A 26,304-nucleotide genomic window follows, 5' to 3' on the forward strand; every position below is an offset into this window, starting at 1 on the left:
TTTGCTTCAGCTGAGTAGCATCCTATATGCATACATACATGTATTTTTTATCCCCCTATCTGAGATGTAATAATTTAATTTTATTCTAATAATCCTCTGACTTCTTTGGTTCCTCTAAATATTCAGCTCTTTTCTCTCATTATAGCCTACACTAAAGCTCACTGTCTTTTTTTTCTATTTTTTTCATGTTTATTTTTGACTTCATGGTTTCCAAATTTCTAATATTGCATAGATTTTTTTTACACCATACCCACTATCAAAGTTATGTGCCCTCACCCTACATTTCCAACCACTTTAGTTCTCACAGTCTTAAAGAAAGTTTGGCTACTTATTACACTCTTAATTCTCATCTTCAATTCCATTTACAACTCATCAGGTGTAAACAGGGAATGATTGGGGCTGTGCACTGGTACATCTAGTTGAGCACACATGTACAAGTACCCAGGTTCGAATCCCTAGTCCCCATCTGCTGAGGGAAACTTCACTAGTAGTTAAATAGTGCTGTAGATGTCTCTTTTTTCCTCTCCCACTCTATCTACCCTGCCCTCTCAATTTCTTTCTCTCCTGTCAATAAAAATAAATTTTAAAATAAATAATATGGTACCAACAGCTGTATTTACTATTTTCTGTAAATCACCAATCTTGCCAATTAAAAAGTAAATAAATGAATAAATCATACATTTAAGAATAAAAATGAAATGACTGCTCCACAGGAGCTGGCTTAGTATATTAAGTTTGGATTCTGAAGCATGAGGTCCCAAGTTCTATACCCAGTATCATATGTGCTAATCATGCTCTCTTCTCCCACTCCCTCATATACAGATAAAGATGAATTTTGTATAGATAAACAGAGATATAAAGGAATAATAAAGAAATCTGAGAGCCAAAAATTACATGAAGCACCTTGATCAAATCCAACTACACCAACACAGCTCTTACTTGGTTGAAGTGACAGTGACATCCAGTCTCTCAGTTGTCTTTCTTGACAAAAGGTCATAAGGAAGCAAAGCTAAAATAAAATTAAATTTAAAAGTTAAGAGACAGACAAATGGTTGATTGGGTCTTTCCTTTAGAAGAAAAACTTGCAACTCCATCTTATTCCCTCATTTAAAGGTTTTGGGTGAGAAAAATATATCTTGTCATAATTATAAAACATAGAGTCTCCACAGAGATGTCACAATGTCAGCTTTATAGTCCTTCCCCACAAGAAAAGGATACTGGTATGTCTTCATGACATATTGTAGGTAACATCTTAATGAAATGTATTTTACATAATAAGCTAAAAAGGTCACTAAAAAACACACACCTGCACTTCCAAAACACCAACCACCACCATGAATATAGAATAAACCCCTCTATAGCATCTCTGACTTTTGTTTGGGTACATAGACATTCACAGGAATGTTGTCAAAAGTGGTTTCCATCACAGAGATATTTTCATCAGAAATGAGTGGAACTTCTTGAAAGCTCATAAGGAACATGCCAATGCTTGTGAAATGACTCATTCCAAAAACTCAGAAAGCTGAACCTAAAAATGGGAAGGGGGTTACATCTGGTTCCAAACCTCACATAGAGTAAAGAGATGAAAAACAACTACTAGATGGTTTCATATATAATAAGAAATATGAGGGAGGAAATATATAGAAAATATTAAAACGTGCTAAATAGAAAATTGTTGAAACTAAAAGTGAAAGGGGTTTTGGCTGCGGCATGTAATGGATTCAGCTGAGAGACGGTTTGGAGTAGGTTTAAAGGAATCAAGGTTTATTAGGGCAATATAAGGGTAAAGGGAAAATATCTAGGTACTGTAAAATTATCATCAGAGATTAAGAATATGTTAGGTCCATAAAGTCCATGAGTAGTTATCAAAAGTTCAATCCCATAAAATGAACAATTATCAGCTAAGGTATAGGTTGCTCATGGCTGTAGAGGAGTCTTAGAATTTAGTGGCTAGCAGAGTGACACATGTACAGTTCCCTGGAGCAGCAGCCATGGCAGACACCTTGAGCACCTCAGTCAAGATGTGTCTGATCAGGAGAAGAAGCAGCAGCCAAAGAGAGTGAACTTCTGGCTGACTGTGCTTTTTAGTTTACTCAGTCAACCCACAATGCTTTGCACACCCACAGACTAGATCCACCCACAGTCCACCTTGCACCTGCGCAGCTCATTGTATGCTCTGTCACCAAGGCTGAGCACTGTGCCAGCTTCCTGTGGTCAACCAGTACACTGCATCACAACAGAAAGTGACATCATTGAGGCAGGGTGCTGGTGCACCTGGTTGAGCACACATGTTAAAATGTGCAAGGATCCATAGGTGTATATATACCAAAATATACACATTTGATCATTAAAGAATAACTATTCACCAAGTTTGTGAGTTTTCACATGTGTTTGCATCCACAGAACTCTCCAAGGGAGAGTTATCTGGAAGGAGTGTATAAACAGAATAAGCCCAAAGAAGCAAATTTGTCCTTCTTCCCATTACATGTGCCCTATCCACTTGATGGCATAGCAAAACCATTTTGGAACACAAGATATTGAAATTTCATGCCCATTTTCTGCTCCCAGCATGCAATTTTTTCTAATTTCCTGAATACAAGTTCCTCATAGCCTGTCGTTTCATAAGACTGTTTAGAAATAATGAACTTTGTAAACGACAAAGGTGGAAAACAGATAATGTATAGTGTCCACCAATTCTGCCAACAACCACAGCCATATCATATAACTAGGTAATCAGTAAAATATATATTGCACAATAATTAGATACAGAAGTCTTCATTAGGAAATAAGGTCTTTGGAAGACCCCATCACCTGGAAGCCCTAATCAGGGATTCTTTGGATTCTCCTATAGATACAATGGACCTAGAGGTCTAATAAATCCCTTTTTCCACTAGCACTGGTCACTTCCATCTGGAACATCATCATAAGCCCTTTTGAGGGCCTCTCCAGGACTTTGCCCTCACTATAAACTACCGATGGCCGGGACTGCTCCACTTTCAAAGGTAAGTTGAGTCATCTTACTCTGCTACACAAGGAATACTAGTCCTGAAATGTGTGGCCTAGAATGCTCCCTGCATTAAACATTAACTGCTAGCTCAAACTTAACAGGGACTTGGAGGTTATACAGTCTCCTGTGCTAACTATGAATAAACATGGACCTTGAGTCAAACTGATGTGGTAATTAGTTGTATTTATGTGTTTTCTTCAAGTTTGGGAGCTACTCCCTTCTCTGGTCCAGCTTTCTAGTTCTATTCGCAACTCTGAAACCATCTCCCCAGGTTATTTTTAGTTAACCTCCACATCAATTATCAAACCCAAACAAAAATTACTGAAGTCATGGGCCCCTTGCAACAGACCTAAAATAGACGTCCTAGCTTCCACCCACCGTAAAAATCCCTATTCTCATCTGCTCTATTCCCACCTCTTATTAAACATTTGACCTCCTTTATATCTTACTGCCTTTCAGCCACCAATGTACAGATGCTATGATTCTATCCTGAACTCCTTGGGAGGGTAACCTCACCAATGTGAACATCGCTTCTCCAGAGCCCTACCCCACTAGAGAAAGATAGAAACAGACTGCCAAGATCCATGTCCAGTGGAGAAGCAATTATAGAAGTCAGAACTCCCATGTTCTGTACCCCAAAAAGAATTTTGGTCCATACTCCCAGAGGGGGAGAAATGTTAAGGGAAAATGACTAGAGGCCTCTGAGCCCTAATTCCATCAGGACTTGAGAGAGACGAAGAAGAAAAGGAAGGACACTCAGAAGTAGTAATAGGTGTATATGTGACTTAGAAAGGCAGCGAACACAGAACCATGGGGAAAATTGTGTAAAAATATAGATAGACAGAAAGAAAGAAAGATATACAGACAGACAGTCAACCCATATCTGTGGCCTTGGGAGAACTATTGCAGTTTACAACGGAAGGAATGGGGACATAGAACGCTGGTGGTAGGAGCGGTATGGAATTGTATGCTTGTTACCTTATACTTTTGTAAATTAATATTAAATCACTAACAAAATAAATACAAAAATAGAAACTAAGGCCTTATGAAAATAGAGGGAAACAAGGCATACTTCAAATATCACTTCTAGCAGTAGGAAAGTCTAGATTTTGAGTACTGAGAGTGTTTACAAGGATGATGCATATCCTGGGTATTTTTGTCTTGCTACAGTTACAAGTTTAGTGAAAATTATATAGCAGTCAAGCCTGTAGCTAACAGTTTTGATTACCTATAGTGTACTCCAGGCAGGGCACTAAGCAATCAATTAATCCTTGATAATGCTATTGGCACACTCAGAGAAATGAAGACTGAGGAGAGTTCAGGAAGTAGTAAAAGCTCCTTCAGTAGCATGCAGCGAAACCAGTACAGGTCTCCAGGTTGAGTACATTAATACCCCACATGTTTCAGTATTTAGGTGAGCTCAAATTACATATGGAATTAAGATGAAGAGAAAAGTCTACCAAATCAGAGAAAGCTAAATGCTGAATACATTCCCTGTTCATTGAATACCCATATGCCCTTCTGCAAGATTTAGGTTATTTTCTCTTGTAGGTAAGTGACTTGATAAGACAAGCACGAAGAAAAGAGACTTGACAGAAAGTCCATGTGTTATTTTCAAAAACAAGTAGTTAAGATTCACAAAAATGGGAATGCTTTTTAAAATAGCACCATTGGGGGCTGAGCAGGGTGGCACTCAGCTAAGCACACATCTCACCATATGCAAGGACCCAGGTTCAAGCCCAGCTTCCCAAATAAGGGGGAATGCTTCATGAGTGGTGAAACAGTGAAAGAAGTCTGCAGGTGTTTATCCTTCCCCTCTGTCTCTCTACCCCTGTCCCCCCTCCTCATTTTCTCTCCATCCTATCAAATAAAAATAAAATGTAAAAAAAAAAAAAAAAAAAGGCCACTGGGATTGGGTGGATTCTTAGTGCAGGCACTGAAACCCAGCAATAATTCTAGTGGAAAAAAAATTTAAGTAGCAGCATCACAATATATTGGGTTTTTGTTCAGTTTTTCCAACAGTACAATGAACTGTATATTACCAGTTCCACTAATAGAGAAGCTGAGGGCAGGGGTGGGGGAAGCACTTTGCTCAGGGTCAAAAAGCCTGCTAAATAACCATGCAGACTAATGGTTTTTGGCTACCATAAAGAACCAAAGTCTGAAACTAGTGATGACAATGCTTACTAAGGGGTTTTAACCTGAACCTTCCTCCAATGTCAGGAATCACTACTTTATACCAAATCTATGAAAGCATCATGATGTAAATAATGCTAACTTGAATCTTTCAAGTATCAGGAGATCCTTCCTAGCCGACTGAATCCACATGGATTCCAGTCACTTTCAAAGCCAGCAACAAGCAGCTCCTGACAGCTTTCAACCTGACGCTGCTGACTGGCTATGGAAGAAGGGCAAACGCTAGAAGAAGAAGAAGAAGAAGAAGAAGAAGAAGAAGAAGAAGAAGAAGAAGAAGAAGAAGAAGAAGAAGAAGAAGAAGAAGAAGAAGAAGAAGAAGAAGGAGAAGAAGAAAAGAAAAGAAGAAGAAGAAGAAGGTGATGAAATCCTCACTCAGAGGTGAAATCATGTTAACCATACGTGAAAACCTGGGGGATTGTAAAAGTATAGAAAGTATTATTTTTTGACTTTGACGAATCATAAATTGAAAAAAAAAAGTAAAAATTAGAAAAATTGCATGGCACAACAACCCATTTCATATTCTTTGTATAGACAAAGCACAGTCTGCATCAGTCCCAGAAAGTACCATGGAAGATAAAAGGAAATGAGAAGAGGTAGTGGAAGGGGCAGAATGGGGCAGAAAAGGGCACTGGGAAAGGCTTCCAGAGATTAGTGTGGGAGAAGAGGTGAGGGTGACTGTATGCAGAGAAGGATGAAGAGAAATTCCCAACTGTCAGTCCTGGTGACTTAGGATGAAAAAAGTCACTTGGGAAGGTAGCTATACTGTAATGGTTCATACTATTTTATTTAGTAAAAATGAAAACTGGAGGGGCTGGGTGTTGTCACACCTAGAGGAGTGCATGTTACAGTGAGTAAGACCCAGGTTCAAGCCCCCAGCCCCAACCTGAAGAGAGAAAGCTTTCAAAGTGGTGAAGTAGTGCTGTAGGCAACTCTTGTATCTCTCTCACTTTCTATAACCCCTTTAATCTCAATATCTTTCTCTATTAAATACGCAAATAAAGATAATAAATTTTTTAAAAACTAGGTGGTCAGGGAGGTGGCAAGGTGGATGAAGCATTGGATTCTCAAGCATGAGGTCCTAAATTCAATCCCCAGCAGCACATGTACCAGAGTGATTTCTGGTTCTTTCTCTTTCTGTCTCTGTCTCTCTCTCTCTTCATGAATACATTAAAAATATTGAAAAAAAATAATAAAATAATAAAAACCTAGAATTTGAGTGAACTGTTGGAAGTAAAGAGCAGAGGTTTCTTTTCTTCTGTCACTTTGTGAGTTTTTATTTTCCTGGTTCTATTTTCCTTTAAGCAATAATCTTGAGAAATACCATAAAATTAACACAACTTCAGGTCATAATGAATATTTGTATAACTTTAATAAAGTATTGAGCATTATAACATTTATTCATACTTAAGTATGTGTTTTTTTCAAATTAAGACCATATCCCCCACCTTATTGTTAACCTAGATTACTTTGATTTGTAGGTAGTTTATTAGAAAAAAAAAAGGAGTGAGACATAGAGATGCAATTTCTTTTTCATGATTCATGGAATGGACTAGATTTTAGTTCCTTGGGATAATCATACCCTTCCATGTGATTATTCAATGAGCTGGGACTTCTAAAAGATGAATAAGATCAGATGGAGTCATATGGATGAAGCTCTTATGAATGAAATTAATTCCATTATAAGAGTAATAGGAGAGAGTTTTCAACTGCGTTCTCCTCTCTGCCATGTGACAGTATAAGAATTCAGGATCTTGAAGCCAGGGATTTGGTGTAATGGTTACATTATAGTACCAAACAAGAGTTCCTGAGTTCAATCTCCAGTGCTGCATTCTGATGCACAGGTTATATCTCTCACGAGTTATTTTCTTTCTTTCTCAATAATAAATAAGAAGGAATTAAGCATCTGTACAACTCACCAAAAGAATCTTGACCAGAAATTGACCTCCATAACTGAGGTCAAAATTTATAATAGATTCCCATGCCTCTAAGACACTTACACTATGGAATTCTGTTATAGTTGCCCAAACTCATGAGGACACTTCATGAATATACCAGGTATAATTTTCTGTTGACAATGCCCACATAGACTTGGGACATTTAGAAATCAAAAGTTTACCATTTCTCTTCTTCTTACCAAATTTTACCTGAGACAGCTACATAGAGTGCAATTTTTCCCACCCTACTGTCCCTAAAATGTCACTTAATATATCTAAAAATGATCAACATTAACTTTGGTGTACTAAAACAGAAAACGTTTACATTAAGAATTAAATATTTAGGTGGTAAAAAAAATGGCATTATAGCATTGGCATAAAATTCACATCACTGTTACAAAACCACATTTTCCAAACTCTGAAGACATGCCAGTTGAAGCTCTGGTATATCACAGCCCATTTGGTTGTTTTGTTATTTTTGCATTCAACATTAATACAGTCAAGTAATTTAGAACAAAGCCTATAAATCAGAACTACATAAATCAGTAATAATAACAGAAAAATAAAGGAAACTGATATTTTTCCATAACATATCATGAGGAAATAACACTTAGAATAATAAATGAAGTAAGTATGATTCTGTAAGAATTTTTTTAAATGTTGTGATCTTCAGGACCTTAGGAAGATCACCAGTGATAATATTTTTCCAAGCATTCAATTCTTAATTCTCACCAATTGGTTTTCCATTCTGAAGTATATATAATTGTAATAAACTGTTGTTCACAATTTGACTACAGATTGTCACTTAGCCAGCTGATATACTGATTTTCAGTTCTAGATCCAATTTTTAGTTCACGAAAGGAAAGTGTCCCGTGGAATCCATCCTCAATGTGGTTGTGGGTCACCCTAACTCCAGCATTCCGAAGTCGGGTCACATACATCACACCATCATCTCTTAAGACATCATACTGACACGTGAGGATATAGGTCATAGGTAAACCACGAAGCTTGCTATCATCAGCCAAAAGGGGGGCTGCTTTCACATCTAGAAACCCTGGGTATTTTTTGGATAGCTCAGAACCACCAAATGTTGGATTGTTGTAAACATATCCTTTTGTAAACCTCTCAGGAAGCAAGGAGCTCCAGTTAACAAACTTGAATAGATGGCTTGATTCTAGGGGTACGTGTTGATTGGAAAGCATGGCTTTCTCCAGTGATCTGTCTGTGGTAAAATATTCACTCCAGAATCTGATCATGAGTGACTTGGACAGAACTAAAAAATTTGTATCTTCTTTATAGGATGGAGAATTGACATCTAGAGTCTGGAGGGCAGGGTAAATTAAAGCCTGGATCTTGAGTTTGATCTTGACATCTGGATCATCTTGAAGCTGAAAGAAAATTTAAAGAAAGTCAATTGTCCAATAACTGGTTTGATTCAAAATATGTGTAATTTTATTCAAAAGCAATAGGTTACTATAAAACAAAATTAGAACTTCAAAATTGTTATTAGAAGCAAGAAATAGAGGAGGGAGCCAAGATGGTGGCCTGGAAACAACACCTGGTGTGAGCTCTGCAAGGAAGCTGCTTTCAACCTGGGAATATCAGGTGAAGGTAGGATTTTTGTGTCAGAGGTGGAGAGGGAGAGCAAGGGGTGGACAGGGCGACACCAAAGAAGTGTCCCATAACCCACTGGTGGGCTGGCAGACAGAAACCTAAAAGGTCAAAGAAAACAGGGATGTTGGCTTGGCAATTTCTACACTCACCCCTCCACACCTGCCCCAAATCCAGCCCTGCACTGGCTGGCCAGCAGCTGCTGGCAGGTCCTGTGAAGGTAATCTCTTTACCAAGACTCCTGCCTCAGCAGGGTGGGATCCAAGGGGAGTGGATATCTCCTGAACAAAGCCTATTCTTTCTTTATTTTTGAAGGGCAACTGGAGCTCTATCTGAGTGACACAATACCTGACCTATCAGGGCCTCAGCCTTGCCTGGGGAAGACTAGTACATCTCCTTTCATTTACCTCTGGAATTTTTTTGATATTTGCTTCTTGTAATGGTTTGTTTTTGCCAAATTTAGGAAGGGGACGAGGCTGTGTGCAGTTGATCTAGAGTGTTCTAAGCTGCAGACTGACCATTAAGGTTTTTCATTCTATTTTATTTTACTACTATTACTATATGTGTGTTCCTCTTCTCCCTCCTCTCCACACTGAACAAAATGAATTGCTGTTGCTTTTTCCACTGATACTTGACTGGGTGTGTGTTGGGGAACATCTAATACCATATATACTATATCTTGCTATTCTGTTCTTATGCGTGTTTTAGACTAGCACAAACTATGATTTAATCATTCACTCTGTAAGGCTTGACAGCTCCACAGTTTCCCAGAGGTCAGTGGGTGTTGTGAGAGGTCAAAGCCTCCCCCTCTGCCACAGTGATCACCCAAGGACTGATGAGAAACTGTGTGACCTGTTAACCTTCAGATTACTGCCTATCTCAATACCATATGGGAGTAGTTAGTAAAATAGTAAAAAAAATTATACTTGTCCTGAGAAAACTGATGTGCCTGCTATTTGATATTTACCCTATGTAATCTATATCTTTGCTGTGACCTTAAACTCCTTTTCAGATGTACCCCTTTATTTATTGCTGATATTAGCATTATGTAGAATATCTTTGTTACAAACCTATAAAAAGATAGACTGTTCTTGGTTAGGGCATTTGCTTCTGTCCCCATCAGACAAAAGGGTGTTTGACACACCAGCCTTTCTTAGATTAAACTTTAGTCTTAGAATATTTTTCTTTGTTTGAGTAACTTTGTTTGAGTTAGCCTGAGTGGAGATTTCAGTGTCAGGAACCCACAGTGGAATTTGTTCCTGCAGTTGTGCTATCAATTGTGGGAAGAACTTGCTTTACTCTCTCTCATTTCTTCACCTTTCTTTTTTCTTTCCTCCTAGCTGATCCAAAAAAAAAAAAATCTCTTTCTTTTCACTGCTTTATTTTTTCTTTTCTTTTTTTTCCCTATATTCACTGGCACTTGTTTGTGAATTATCTTGTGGAAGAAATCTGACTCAGAGGGGACTCTCTCTCTCTCTCTGTCTCTCTCTCTCTTCTCCTTTTCTTTCTCTTCCTGCTATCTCTAGAATTTATAGTGGAAAGTTGATTTGTGTAACTGTCTATTCTTCTTTTGTCTTTTTTCTTTTCTTTTTCTTTTTTTTTTTTTTGTTTGCTTTTGTTCTTGGACTGGAGGTGTTACTTGGTTAACAGGTTTTGGTTTAACTGCATCAGTCTTTGCTTCAATTGCTATTGTTCTTTCAGAGTTTTGTGACTTCATTTGTGAAAAGACATTAATTTAGTGTGGCTTGTGATCACATCACAAAAACTGAAAAATGATGGAAAAGAGAAATACAAACCACATCAACAACAAAAAAAAGGTAAAGTCAAGAGCAAATAAAAGTGCTACCACAATGAATCAAGAAAGAAGCCCAGAAAAATTGCAAATAAGTCAGATACTATTATAGATAAGAAAAGTATACAAACAATAATTTACCTGTTAACCACAGAAATGAGGACAGATATTGAGTAAAAGTCTATTCAGAAATATGGAAACAACAGATGACACCCTAAGGAAAATATCAGCTACCTCGAAGTAATTAGAGAACTGAAAGCTGAAATAGTTTAACTAAAAAGCCAACTAATATAACAAGCTAATACTGTAACTGAACTGAAAAAGGGAAGCTGAGAGAAGGGAAAGTAGATTAACAGAAGCAGAAAACAGAATTAGACAGACATAGGATGAGCTAGAGAAAACTAAGAAGGTAAAAAAGAGCTAGAACTAAGAAAACTAAGAAGAGCTAAAAAAAGAGATTGAGAGACAATGAAAACAACAACAGAGATGTATGGATGACCTCAAATGAGGTTATATTTGAATAACTGGTCTATCAGAGGAAGAAAGAGAGGAAGAGGAAGTAAACATCCTACAGGAAATAATAGAAGAAAACTTCCCAGACCTAAACAACAGAAAGGACATTAAGATTCAAGATACCCAGAGAGTCCCAGACAGAATCAAACCAGACCCGAAGACACTGAAACACATCATAATTACAATGAAAAGAAGTAGGGATAAAGAAAGTATCCTAAAGGCTGCAAGAGAAAACCAAAAAGGCACATACAAGGGAAAACCCATAAGAATACCAGCAGACTTCTCCACTTGAACTCTAAAAGCCAGAAAAGAATGGCAAGATATCTATCGAGCCCTCAGTGAAAAAGGGTTTCATCCAAGGATACTATACCTGCTAGACCTTCATTCAATAGATGGCAGAATCCTTCTCAGACAAACAGAAGTAAAAGGAGGCAACCATCACCAAGCCTGCCCTGAAAGAGGTTTTGTAATATCTCCTATAAATGAGAATACCACCAAAATACCTGCCATATATGAGAGAAAATTTGAAAAAAAATTGTTGCACAATGGCACTGAAATACCTTAAATCCATAATATCAATAAATGTTAATGGCTTAAATTCATCCATTAAAAGCAACAGAGTGGGAGGATGGATCAGAAAACACAGCCCAACCATATGCTGCTGGCAAGAATCCCAACTGACCCAACAAGACAAACACAGACTTAAAGTGCAATGATTAAAAAAATATCATAAACTCTAATGAACCACAAAAAAGTCAGAAAAAGTCATTCTCATCTCTGAAGCAATAGACTATAAACTAAATAAAGTAATAAGATAGGCAAGGATTAGAGGATCAATCAACCAAGAAGATTTAATAATCATTAACATCTATGCACCCAATAAGGGAACCATTTAAATACATCAAACACCAACTGAAAGAACTATAAAAATAAATCAATAGTAATACAATAATAGTGGGAGGTTTTAACACCCCACTCTCACACTTAGACAGATCCACAAAGAAAAGAATCAACAAAGAAACAAGAGAATTAAATGAAAGATGGACAGACTAGACCTACTGGACATTTTTGGAGTTCCTCAACCCATAAAACTGAAATACACATTCTTTTCAAATCCACACAGCACAGGCTCAAGGATATACCACATGTAAGGCCACAAAGACAGTACCAACAAATTCAAGATCATTGAAATCATCCCAAGTATCTTCTCAGACCACAATGGAGTTAAGCTAACATTCAACTACAAACAGGAAATTAGTAAAGTCACAGAATTTGGAAGCTCAACAACATGCTGTTTCAAGGAAATAGAAAATGATACCAAGAAATGGAAAGACATCACATGCTCATGGATTGGAAGAATAAATATCACCAAAATGAATATTCCCCCAGAGCCATATACAAATTTAATGAGATACTCATCAAAGTTCCACCAAAATTTTTCAGAGAACAGAACAAAAATTACAATTATTTTATCTGGGACTATAAAACACCTAGAATTGCCAAAACCAATCTTAAGGAAAGGAAAATGAAATGGAGCCATCAAACTCACAGATCTCAAACGATATTATAAGGCAATCATCATCAAAACAGCCTGGTACTAGAACAAAAATAGGTATACAGACCAGTGTAACAGAATTGAAAGCCCAGAGCTAAACCTCCATACCTACAGACATTTAATTGTTGATAAAGGAGCCCAAAGTATTATATAGAGGAAGGTGGCTCTCTTCAATAAATGATGCTGGGAAAACTGGGTTGAAATATGCAAAAAAAAAAAAAATGATACCGAAACACTTAACAAAAGTCAACTCCAAATGGATCAAGGACCTAGATGTTTGAGCAGAAACTATTAAACACTTAGAGGAAAACATTGGTGGAACACTTTCCCACCTAAAACTCAAAGACATCTCTGATGATACAAACCCAATTGCAAAAATAAAATAATAAAAATAACAAAAATCAATCAATAGGACTACATCAAATTGAAAAGCTTCTGCACAGCCAAAGAAACCATCACATCACACAAACATAGAGACCTCTCACAGAATGGGAGAAGGTCTTCACATGCCATATATAAGACAAGAGACTAATACCAGTCAAACATTAGTAAAACCATGGTCCCCTTGGAATATAACTAAAATAGATATATACTAAGCTTTTTACAAAATGGAGACCCAAAACCTCATCTGTTATACCTCTTCTTTTAGGTTCCTGATTATTAGACAATTTTTTCTCCCTTATATCTTAATGGTTTTGCAGCCACCAAGTTGCAGATGCTACTATGACGCCAACCTGACTTACTGGGCAGATGACTTCACCAATTTATCCTAGAACCCACCTCTCCAGAGATCTGCCTCACTAGAGAAAGATAAGGACAGGCTGGGAGTATGGATCGACTGCCAATACCAATGATCAGTGGAAAAGCCTTCCACCTTCTGCACCTCAGAATGACCCTGGATCCATGCATAGAGGGAGCATGAATAGGAAAGTTTTCAAGGATTGGATGGGATACTGAAATCTGGTAGTAGAAATTGTATTGAATTGTACCACTCGTCTTACGGTCTTGTTGTTATGTTTATTTTATGAATAAATTTAAAAAATTATTTCTTTTGTAGCCCCCACTGCACTGATTGAATCTTCAATGCAGTATTCTCTCTCTCTCCCTGGCTCTATCACTGTACCAGTCTCTTCTGCACTAGCTCTCTCCCTCTCCCTATCTCTTTCCCTTTCCCCTCTTTCCTCTTCTTGAATAACACTAAAATTTCTATTGTATTTTCAGCCTATGTCAACTAAAATCTTGCTTGCTTCTGTATTTTATGTCTCTTTAGCATTTCACGTCTTCTATAGAATTATATATGACTCCTTATCATCTGTCTTTCAGCTGATAGATAACCTCTTCAGCTATATGAAATCACTTTGGTTACCCATGACGTTTTACATTTTAAATATTTAATATATTAGTTTTAGAATTTTTATAGCTTTTCTGATGAAATTTGCTATCTTAATTTTTTAATTAGTTGAAGAAAGTATTAGAAGTATTTATAGTCTACAACCAATAATTCCACTGCTGTATCTGAATTTTGTGGTGTGTTTTTTCTATTGTCCATTGATTCTGCATGATTTCCTCATGGGTTTTGTCTGACTTGTTTGCCTAGACATGTTTTATTTTTTGCTAGATTCCAATCTTCAAAGACATCTGTAGCCATAACTGAAAGTCTGTGGCAACATTACATTTCTCCAGGGAGGATCGTCACACACATATGTGAAGCAGTCACAAGTCTATAACTCACACCACCTTACTGTCAGTGCAACTTCTGAGGCTGCACCTGAACACAGGCAAAGGCACTCAGTGCACAAGAGATTTGCTTTACATCAGCCTGACTCTTCTCTGAAAGTGTCTCTTTTTGGAGTATGACTGAAAATGATGAGTGGTGAGTGACCTTGGATTGGCAAGGATCTGAAAGATGACTTCCACTCTTCTCCTGATAGTCTTCCAAATGTTACATTGTTTAAAGAGTTTCCTTTGATTAACCTCAGTGCAGAAAAGACACTGAGTACAGAAGTTATTTTGAAGTGGGAAGAACTTCTTGAAAGCTCAAAAAGATCTTGGCACTGCTCATGAAATTACTCATTCCCAATTAGAATTACCTTTAAACCAATAATCTAAAAGCAGAGTTGTATCATCTCTCAAAAATTATGGCATGGAAATTAAGCAGGAGGTCTGTAAATGTGTTCTAGACTGACCTTTACTTTCCTCTAACCTGTCATATTATCATACCATCTTCATTGACACACTCATATTTAAAACAAACATAGTTCAGTGAAGGTTAATCTGAAATGAAACAAAGCAAAATACCTGTTGTACTACTGCCGCAGCTAAGTTCCCTCCAGCACTGTCTCCAGCAACACCAATTCTCTCAGCATCTACGCCATATCTTTCAAGAACATCTTGACGTAAGAACCACTTGACTGCATGGTAGACATCTTCAAATTGATTTGGGAAGTGATATTCAGGTGCTAGTCTGTAGCTATAGACAGAGATATAAGCTTTATTTTATTTTAATAAATTTAAAATAGTTACTCAAGAAATGTTGCACTATGTACATTTCAGATATGCATCACTGTATATCCATATCTATCCATCTTACTCTTTGTTCTCATGAATTGTCCCAGTTTACCTGGTCCTTTATGTAACTACCACATGGTCTATAGTTTTAAGTGGTTTTCTGTTTGTTTGTTTATTTCTTACTTTATGTCATCCATCTTTTGTTTTCTCTGTATAGGACATACCAATGCAATCATACATTGGCTGTTTATCTTGCTCAATCAGATTTATTGCACAAAGGCAGGATTCAAGTCACTGGTTCCCACTTGCAGGGGAAAACCATGAGTGGTGAAGCAGCACTGCAGGTATATTTTTTTTTATTCTCCTCTAACTCCTCCTTCCCTCTAATTTCTCTGTCTTATCAGTAAAAATATATTTACAAATAAACAAGTAATAACTATAGCACAGCAGCTGGTTCAGTGAATAAAGTTTGGACTCAGAAAGGTAACATCCTGAGGTTTATAACCAGAATCATATGTGTCATTATTCTCTGTTCTTATTCTCACTGATATATAAATATGTATGACACAGATATATAGATATATTAAGGAATGACCAACACAGCTGAGAACTAATTCTCACATATAGTACCTGTCCCAAACCCAAACACACCAACACAGCTCTTACTCAGTTGAAATGATAATGGCATCCAGTCTCTCAGCTGTATTTCTTGATAGAAGGTCATAAGGAAGAAGAGCTAAAATAAAAATAAAATCAAAGGCTGACAAATGGATTAATTGGGAGTTTTCATAAGCAAACAGTTTAGTACTGAATTTTGTTTCCTCATTGCAGTTCTTGGTCAGTGATTTAAAACAGTATGACATGAAGTCTCCACGGAGATTCTAGTATACATAGTGGCAATATTCTTGTTCTCCTCCACATGAAAATGATGTGAAAATACTGTATGATGTATGCAGCTTCATTTCATTCAAAATTCATCTCTGTTCCTTTCACTATGCAGGTCTTAGGTATAGAAAAAAATAAATATGTAAACATAACTCTCCAATTTTCAGGATGTCATAGTTCTATTGGTGTCAGTGACAGGTAAGAGTAATCTATAATGTAGAAATAATAGGTGTTTTAATAAAGGACTGTTGAAACTGAGATTTGAAAACAGTATTAGAGTCCCTCAAAACTGACAAGTTAAGATAAAGAATATCAAGAATGTGGTGGGGAGAGCTGAACCTTGTTTTATGTATCACAGGTAAAAAATATATCAGAATACTGATGTTTCTAAAATTATATCAAATACATGAGATAACTTGACTCTACATTAATATATAAGTAAATTCTCCTTACTCTGCCTCTTACATATCTAATATCTCCTTTTCATTTCTTTTACATCTAAATTTTCTATAAAAGGATAGGCACCATTTCCTCATTTCAGATGCACCTGTCACCTCACTTCATTCTAGTTCTCACTGCAACAGCCTACCATTTCTGAAATGAACAAGATTATGAGTCAATATTAAAATTCATATAATTACTTTGGTTCGGCAATATACCAAGGCTTTTTAGTGTTCACTACTTTATAAATCAGAAAGTGTTTTAGAATGATTCTTTTAAACTAACACAGATCCAAAGATGTAAGTTTCAGACAGAGGAAGACTTGCATTATCTGTGATGATGTTTAACTGTCATATCTTCATGATATGTTGCAGTTAACAACTTAACAAAATGTATGTTATGTAATAAGTTAAAGGGATCATTAGAAAGCACATACCAGCACTTCCCAAACACCAACCACCACCATGAATGTAGAATACACCTCTTCTTAGCGTCTCTGACTTTCGTTTGGGTACATAGACACGCACAGGAACGTTGTCAAAAGTGGTTTCCATCACAGAGACATTTTCATCTGAAGTGGGTGGAACTTCGTGAAAGCTCATAAAGATCTTGGCACTGCTCATGAAATGATTCATTCCCAAAAACTCAGCAAACAGAGTCTTTAAAAAAGCAGTGTGTGAGAAGGGGTAACACACCTGGTTAAAATCCTCAAAAGCTATACTTGTCTATCTGCATAAATGTTTGTCACAGTGTCACAGAAGTAGTAGAGACCTAGAATCTGGAGCACAATAGTTGCGGCAGGTAAAAAAAAAAAAAAGTAGCTTCAAGTTAGTGAAGCTTGGTGATTTAATTTGGTGGTTTCTAGAGTTATCATTCTGCATATAGAGTTAAATCCACTCTCAGTGTAAATAACATTGGTGGAAATTTGAGAAAAGGATAGGTAAAACATTAATCAAGCAACTCATAGACATATACAAAGAATATTTGCAGTGATCAAGAGAGAAACTAATAATTAGTTTCTAGGAACCGGGAGGAGTTTCCAAATGGTAGGTGAAGTCTAGCTGAGTGCTGCACAAAGTCTAGAGTTTAACGAAGCAAAAGAGCTCTCACTCTGAGTCAAAGGAAAAGACACTCCATGGAAATCAGAGGAATGGGGATCACTTGGTAACAGATCTCAACAGTAACAAAAAGCAACTTTGCATATAAGAACGACTGAAAGATAAAACTCCTTGACTTTACCTCAGTCTCCTTTTCCCCATTTCTTTTAATGCAGAGCTAAGAGATGGGAGATTACATGATAAGTATGCAAAATATTTTCATGCCTGAGGAACCAATGTCCCAGGTTTTGTCCCAGATTTCAATTGAATAGTATTCTGGTTTTTTAAAAAATGAGAGAAGTAAAGAGGGGTTAAATAGGGGTGCACCCAGTGGAGTGTACATGTAACCATGTGTGAGATTCTGGGTTCAAGCCTCTCAGCCTCAACAACAGGGGAGAAATTTCAGGTATAGTGACAACAGCGTGTAGATCTGTCTCTCTCTTTTCTTAAATTTTTATTTATAAAAAGGAAACACTGGCAAAAACCATAGGGTAAGAGGGGTACAACTCCATACAATTCCTACCACCAGAACTCCCTATAACATCCCCTCCCCTGATAGCTTTACTAGTCTTTATCCCTCTGGGAGTATGAACCCAGGGTCATTATGGGGGTGCAGAAGGTGGAATGTCTAGTTACTATAATTGATTCTCCGCTGAACATGGGTGTTGATAGGTCCATCCATACTCTCAGCCTGTCTGTTTTTTTCCCTAGTGGGGAAGTACTCTGGGGAGATGGGGCTCCAGGACACATTGGTGAAGTCATCTGCCCAGGGAAGTCAGGTTGGCATCATGTTAGCATTTGGAACCTTGTGGCTGAAAAAAAAGAGTTAATATATAAAGCCAAACAAATTGTTGACTAATCATGAACCTAAAGGCTAGAATAGTTCAGATGAAGAGTGGGGGGGGTCTCAATATTGTAGGTAGTTAGTAAAATTCTATTTTATATTCAAAAGAGCCCATGCCTATACTAGTTTTTTTTTCCCTGAGCCTGACATCTGATATTCAAGTGGATCCAAGTTATTGTCTGGGGAGATGATGTCGTGGCTGGAAAAAGGACCAGAAAGCTGGATCAGGGAAGAGAGTAGCTCCCAAATATGGGAAAGGTGTATAAATGCTGTTGACTCTTTTTTTTTATCCCCCTCATTATCTTCTCCTCTTTATTTTCTCTGTCCTATCAAGTGAAAAGAAAATATGGGTGGAATGGTTACCAGAAGCAGTAAATTCCTCATATAGGCACTGACTCTCTGCAATAACCCTGGTGCTAAAAAAGAAAAAGAAAAAAAAAGGAGGGGGAGGGAATGGGGAGGTGAAAGTAGAAATACAGCAGAGAGGTAAGAAAGTAACAGAACAGACCTTAGGGGTATTGAAATGGCATTCTGCAAGCAGAATCTACTGAGCTGCCTCATAGACCCAATAGCGTTGTGTTTTCATTTAGTGAAAGGAAAAGAGAGATGAGTAACAGGAAAGACACCACAACAAGCCCATCATTTGTGGAGGTCCCAGGTGCCATCCATGGTGCTCCCATGGGGCTCAAACCTAGGTCTTCACATGGTTATGCAAGTGCTCAGCTGTGTGAGTTGTCTCTCACCCATTCCCTTCAGTCATTCTTACAGCAGTTAGTCGCAGAAAAACTATCACATTCAAATGAAACAATGAAAAAAATTAATGCATAACTAAAATGGAAGCAATTTCCCATACACCAGAAAGTAAAGTAGAAATTTAAAGTCAATGCAAAGTGAATGAAATAGGATACACAATATTAGAAAATAAATTTGGAGGGCACACCCAGTTAAGCACACATAGTACAAAGCTTAAGGACTGGTGTAGAGACTCTAGTTTGAGCCCCTAGCTCCCCCAGCTGCAAGGGGGAAGCTCCCTCTCTCTCTCTCCTATGATAAACAGGGAATCTGAACAAAAGCCTCAATGTTTTTTGGTGCCAACTCAGAACCAGTTCACAGTACAAGTTCAGGGCCCCAAATATCAACAGTTCCTTTCTTTTTTTATAATAATAAAACAGTACACACACACACACACACACACACATGTTGGCTAATGATTCAGTGGGTATGTAAGGATTAGGAGATGGGGAGAGGTAGTAAATGAGTTAAAATTATTGGGGCCAAACAAATACCAGAAGATGGAGGGTGATTAAGCTTTGACTTTAAAGATGTCCTAAAAACCTTGTACAAACATCTGCAATTAATTTTATATACTACTTCACTATTAATATTTATCATTGGATTGCTTAACAAGAATGATATAAAATAAAACCAAGTAAAACACTGATAAAGTAGATTGAGCTATTAAAACAGGTTTATTTCTTCTTCCTCCTCTTGCATCAAATATTGAGGAGAAGATGAAGTCAGTCTCACTACAGTGTAGAAAGAAAATAATAAACATAGTTCCCATAGAGACATACAAACCAGCTTGAAGAAAACCTAAAAAGACAGTCAGTTGGAGTTTTGTCCTAAGAATCTGAATATGGGAACTCTATTTACACTTCTGCACCAATTTGTTTTGCAACCTTAGATGAGTCCCATTGAGGCTCAGTTTTTCCATAATTACAGTAATGATGATACTGGCATTTAAATTTATCTGTAGAGCACAGTTCAATCTGAGCAGCTGTTTTTTTGTTTTTTTTTTTTGTTTGTTTGTTTAATTTTATTTATTTTGATTCTGGGCAACATTACATTTGAAAAATGTGGTTTAAAAAAAACCAAAAAACCCCAAAGATGGCAACTTTGGAGCTGCAGATGCAATGAGGCCCGAGAAGCAGCAGCTTGCAACCCGGGATTCTCTGGATAGGGTATGATACTGGCCTCTCTGTAGGAGGGTGAACACAGTCTGGTCAGAGTGACACCAAAAAATAGTCCCTTAACTCACTCTTGGGCTGACAAATGGAGGCAAGGGTAAAACGGAAAATCTTTTGATTATTTCTGAGCTCACCTCAGCACCACCCCAGAATCATCCCCCCAGGGGCTATACAACCACTTCTAGCAGTCTTCCCAAAGAGCTATTTTCTTTACCAATATTCCTGGCTCACCAGGGGTGTAATTCCAACCCTCTTACTTTTTGTTTAACTTCCTTTTTTATTTTATTTTACTTTATTTATTTAAGAAAGGAGACATTAACAAAACCGTAGTATAGAAGGGGTACAACTCCACACAATTCCCATGACCCGATCTTCATATCCCATCTCATCCCCTGATAGCTTTCCCATTCTCTATCCCTGGGTCATTGTGGGTTGCAGAAGGTGGAAGGTCTGCCTTCTGTAATTGCTTCCCCACTGAACATGGGCGTTGACTGGTCAATCCATACCCAGCCTGCCTCTCTCTGTGGAAGCAGAGCTCCAGGACACATTGGTGGGGTCATCAGTCCAGGGAAGTCTGGTTGGCATCATGCTGGCATACAGAACCTTCTCTTTTTTTTTAAGTGGCTGGAGCTCTATTTGAGTGACAAAATACTACCTGACCAATAATAACCTCATCCCTGCCTGGGAAAACTACCCAGAGGGTTTTTGTTTGTTTGTTTTTTGGATACTTCTTATAATTGGCTATCTTTGCTAAGGCTTCCTGCAGCCAATGCAGGGCACTTCAAGCTGCAGACTGACTATTAGGGGTTTTTTACTATATTTTATCTTATTATTACTATTATTATATACATGTTTCCCTTTTCCATCCACCTTCTTCAGGTTGAACAAAATTAACTGTTGTTGTTTTTTCCATTGCTATGTGACTGGGTGTCCTATCAACTGTGAGTGAAACTTGTTTCTTTCTACCTCTTCCCTCCATTCTCCTTTTTCTCTCCTCCAAGTTAATTTAAAAAAAAAAGACCTCTTTCCTTTAACTCTTCTTCCTTTTTCTTCCTTTTTTTCTTTCTTCATTCCTTCCTTTCTTTTTTTCTTCTTTCCTCCTTTTGTTTTCTGAATTCACTGATACTTGTGAATTATTTTGGGAAAGAAATCTGACTTGGAGTGGACTCTGTGTCTGTGTGTTGTCTCTACTTGTATTTCTCCTCTTTCTATCCCTAGAATTTATAGTGGAAAATAGATTTGCATAATTGTCTATTCTTGCTTTCCCTTTTTTCCTTTCTCTTTCTTTCTCTTTTGTTCAGTTGCTATTTTTTCTTGGACTAGACGTTTGGTATTGGTTGAGCTGCATCAATCATTGCTTCAGTTACTACTGTTGTAATTTCTGAGGTTGGTGACAGCATTTGTCATAAAGGTCTTTAGTATAGTGTGGCTTGTACTCAAAGCACAACAACTGAAGAACGACAGAACAAAAAATAAATAAAAACCACATCAATAAAAATAAGTGGGTAGATCAAGAGCAAATAAAACTGCTACCACAATGAATCAAGACAGGAGCCCAGAAGAAATTCCAAATCAGTCAGAAGTAACCATAGATAATAAAAGTATGCAAGCAACAGTAAACCTAATAATCACAGAAATGAAGGCAACTATGGAGGAAAGGCTATAAGAATTAGGAAACAACATATGAGACCCTCAAAAAAAATACAAGCTACCTCAAGGTAATTATAGAAACTAAAGCTGAAATAGCTAAGCTAAAAGGTCAATTAGCATAAAAGCTAATACTACAACTGTACTGAAGAAAGAAGCTGAGGGGAGGGAAAGCAGATTAACATAATTAGCCAGACAGAGGATAAGATATATATATAAAAAAAAGACAGAGGTAAAAGAGCTCAAAAAGAGATTGAGAGACACTGAAAACAACAGAGACATATGGGATAATCTCAAAAAAAAAAAGCAACATTCATATAATTGGCCTACCAAAGGAAGAAAGAGGAAGGGGAGGTAAACATTCTAGAGAAATTATAGAAGAAAACTTCTCAGACCTAAACAACAGAAAGGACATTAAGATTCAAGAGGCCCATAGAGAACCAAACAGAATCAACCCAGACCTGAATACACCAAGACACATCATAGTTACAATGAAAAGAAGTAAGAATAAAGAAAGGATCCTAAAGGCTGCAAGTGAAAAACAAAAGGACACATACAGGGAAAAACCCATAAGACGTTCAGCAGACTTCTCCACTTAAACTCTAAAAGCCAGAAGAGAATGGCAAGATATCTATCAAGCACTCAATGAAAAAGGGTTTCAACCAATGATAATATATCCTGCTAGACTTTCATTCAATACAGATGGAGGGATCAAAACCATCTCAGACAAACAACAGTCACAGGAGGTAACCATCACCAAGTCTGCTTTGAAAGAGGTATTAAAGATCTCCTATAAACAAGAACATCACTATAATACTTGCCATATATCAGAGCAGATAAAGAATTGTTGAATACTGGCACTACAATACATTCAGTCCATAATATCAATAAATGTCAATGGATTAAATTCACCCATTAAAAAGCACAGAGTGGGAGGATGGATCACACAACCCAACCATATGATGCTTGCAAGAATCCCACCTGACCCAGCAAGACAAACACAGACTTAACGTGAAAGAATGGAAAACTATCATACACACTAATAGACCACGAAAAAGGCAGGAACCGCCATTCTCATCTCTCACACTATAGAATTTAAAATAAGATAATAAAAGATAGGCAAGCCCATTACATAATGATTAGAGGATCAATCAACCAAGAAGATTTAACAATTATTAACATTTATGTACCCAATGAGGGACAATCTAAATACATCAAACACCTATGCAAAGAACTACAAAAATACGTCAATAGTAATAAAATAATAGTGGAAGACTTCAACACCTCATTCTCACTGTGAGACAGACCAATGAAGCAGAGAATCAACAAAGAAACAAGAGAATTCAATGAAGAGATGGACATACTAGACCTGGACATTTTCAAAGTCTTTCACACGATAACATTGGAATACACATTCTTTTCAAATCCACATAACACATACTCAAGGATAGACCACATATTAGGCCACAAAGACAGTACCAACAAATTCAAGAGCATTGAAATCATCCCAAGTATCTTCTCAGACCACAGTGGAGTAAAGCTAACATTCAACAACAAAAAGAAAATTACTAAAGGTCACATAATTTGGAAACTCAAAAACATACTGCTTAAAATCACTGGGTCAGAGAGACACTCAAGGAAGAAATTCAAATGTTCCTGGAAACAAATGAAAATGAAGGCACAAGTTATCAAAATATTTGGGACACAACTAAAGCAGTATTGAGAGGGGAAACTCATAGCTACACAATAACATATTAGAGAACAATAAAAAGCTCAAATAAATGACCTTACTGTACACTTCAAGGACTTAGAGAAAAAGGAGCAAAGGGACCCTAAAGCAACCAGAAGGGTGGAGTCACTAAAATTAGAACAGAAATAAACAACATCAAAAATAAGAGAAACATACAAAAGATCAATGAAGCCAAATGTTGGTTCTTTGAAAAATTAAACAAGATTGACAAACCCCTAGCTAGACTCACTAAAAATAGAGAGAAGACCCAAATAAATATAATTTTAAATGATAGAGGAGATATCACAACTGACACCACAGAAATCCAGAAAATCAAGTGGAACTTCTATGAAGAATTATATGTCACCAAGCTAGAGAATCTGGAAGAAATGGAAGAATTCATTGAGACATATACCCTTCAAAACTGAACCAAGAAGAACTACAACAACCTAAATGCACCAATCACAGGCAAAGAAATCAAAACAGTTATTAAGAATCTTCCCAACAACAAAAGTCCTGGACCAGATGGCTTCACAAATGAATTCTACATAACCTTCAGGAAACAGCTAATACCTATACTTCTAAAGCTCTTCCACAAGATCAAAGAAAAAGGAACACTCCCTTTCACCTTCTATGAACCAACATCACCCTGATACCAAAAGCAGATAGAGATATAACAAAAAAGGAAAACTACAGACCAGTATCTCTGATGAACATAGATGCCAAAATGTTAAACAGGATCCTGGCCAACCAGATACAGTAGTATATCAAAAAGATTTTTAATCATGACCAAGTGGGATTTATCCCAGGAATGTAAGGCTGGTTCAACATACATAAGTCAAACAATGTCATTCACCACATCAATAAAAACAACACCAAAACCCACGATTATCTCAATAGATGCAGAGAAAGCCTTTTACATAATCCAACACCCATCCATGCTCAAAAAACTACTAAAATGGAAATAGATGGGAAATTCCTCAAGATAGTGGAGTCCATATATAGCAGACCTACAGCCAACATCATGCTCAATGGACAGAAGCTGAAAGAATTCCCCCTCATATTGGGGACTAGACAGGGCTGTCTATTATCACCATTACTGTTCAACATAGTTTTGGAAGTTCTTGCCATAGAAATCAGGAAAGAGAAAGAAATCAAAGGAAATTGGGGGTTCCTGGAAGATGGCGGACTGAGAAGCTGCTAGAGGCTTGAGCTCTGATCACATCTTCTGGAAACGGTAGGATTTTCTGCCTTTAGTAGGCCAATCAATAAGGGGTCCTAGCGGTGACACCAAGGGGGTGACTATAACTTAATTTGGGTTAAGAATTAGAGTAAAGGTGGCACGAACTAGCGGGCAGGCTGCTCCAGACTTCCCAGGCAGTGTCGGGCAAGGCGGGTGCGCCGGGCATTGTCCTCAGCCCGGGAAGGTGGCTCCTCCGCAGGTTGCAGAGCGCTGCTGGGCGGCTGACAGAGGACCGGGAGGGAGCACTGTAGCTCGGGGCTTTCTCTTGGGAGTCTCCGGGGACCACCGCGACCATGAGGGCGGATCCGAGGACTTCTTGCGTACAGCTCTCATTGGATCAAAAGGACTTGGAGCTAGTTTTCATTTTTGAGAAATCCTTTAAAAAATTCTGGAGGGGGGGGCTTTCCCAGAAGATGGTGGACTGAGAAGCTGCTAGGGGCTGAGCTCCAACCACATCTCCTGGAAAGGGTAGGATTTTCTGCCTTTAGCAGGCCAGCCAATAAGGGGTCCTAGCGGTGACACCAAGGAGGTGACTATAACTTAATTTGGGTTAAGAATTAGAGTAGGGAAAAAGGGGGGGAAATTTTTTTTTCTTCCTTTTAATTTTCAAGCATACCTCCTTCCCGCCCCCCCAAGCAGTCCCTGGGGACCAGCTCCTAGCAGGATCCCCCACACCATCAAACAGGGTGCTTTTTTGAATTCACTGATACACATTTGGGAATTTCCTTTCACTGCTCTTTAATTACAGCTCTTTTTCTTATCTTCTCCCTTTTCTCTCTCGTGTCTCTCTCTCTCTCTCTCTCTTTTAATCTTGTCATACACTTCTTCCTTCTTCTTTGCATTTCTGAATTTGTGAATTATTTTGGGGAAGAAATCTGACTCAGAGTGGACTCTCTATGTGTGTATCTCTGCTCTAGTTCCCTTTCCCCTCTTGTTAACCCTAGAATATACAGTGGACAGTAGATTTGCATAACTGTCTATTCTTGCTAGCCTTTCTTTCTTTTCACTTTGTTCACTGGGATGTGGTTACTATATTTTCATGGACTGGAGAAATTGTTTGGCTTACTGGTAATGATTAAACTACTTCAATACTTGCTTCAGTTGCTACTGTAATTCCTGAGGTTGGTGAGTGCAATTGTCATAAAGGTATTTAGCACAGGGTTACTTGTACTCAAGAACAACAACTGAGGAACAACAGAGCATATAAAAAAAGAAACACATAAATAAAAAAAATGGGTAGATCAAAAACAAATAAAACTGCTACTCCAATGAATGAAGACAAGAGCCCAGAAGAAATTACAAATCAGCCAGAAGCAACCATAGATAAGAAAAGTA

The 26,304-nt window shown here is 37.6% G+C and overlaps 2 protein-coding genes across 2 annotated transcripts in view; both read right to left on the bottom strand.

The window, feature by feature from the left end:
• The window catches only part of LOC103119301 (arylacetamide deacetylase-like), a 523,062-nt gene that overhangs the window by 401,135 nt on the left and 95,623 nt on the right, over positions 1-26,304 (bottom strand). The window lies entirely within an intron of this gene.
• LOC103119298 (arylacetamide deacetylase) overlaps positions 6,548-26,304 on the bottom strand; it is a 31,678-nt gene continuing 11,921 nt past the window's right edge. The window contains exons 2-5 of the mRNA XM_007529564.3: positions 16,879-17,101; positions 15,783-15,852; positions 14,907-15,078; positions 6,548-8,525 (exon numbers count right to left, since the gene is read on the bottom strand). Coding sequence (XP_007529626.2) covers positions 7,929-8,525; positions 14,907-15,078; positions 15,783-15,852; positions 16,879-17,101 — 1,062 coding nt within the window. The 3' untranslated portion in view covers positions 6,548-7,928. The remainder of the gene's footprint in view (positions 8,526-14,906; positions 15,079-15,782; positions 15,853-16,878; positions 17,102-26,304) is intronic.

The sequence above is a fragment of the Erinaceus europaeus genome, chromosome 9 (assembly GCF_950295315.1).
Source record: "Erinaceus europaeus chromosome 9, mEriEur2.1, whole genome shotgun sequence".
NCBI classification, from domain to species: domain Eukaryota; kingdom Metazoa; phylum Chordata; class Mammalia; order Eulipotyphla; family Erinaceidae; genus Erinaceus; species Erinaceus europaeus.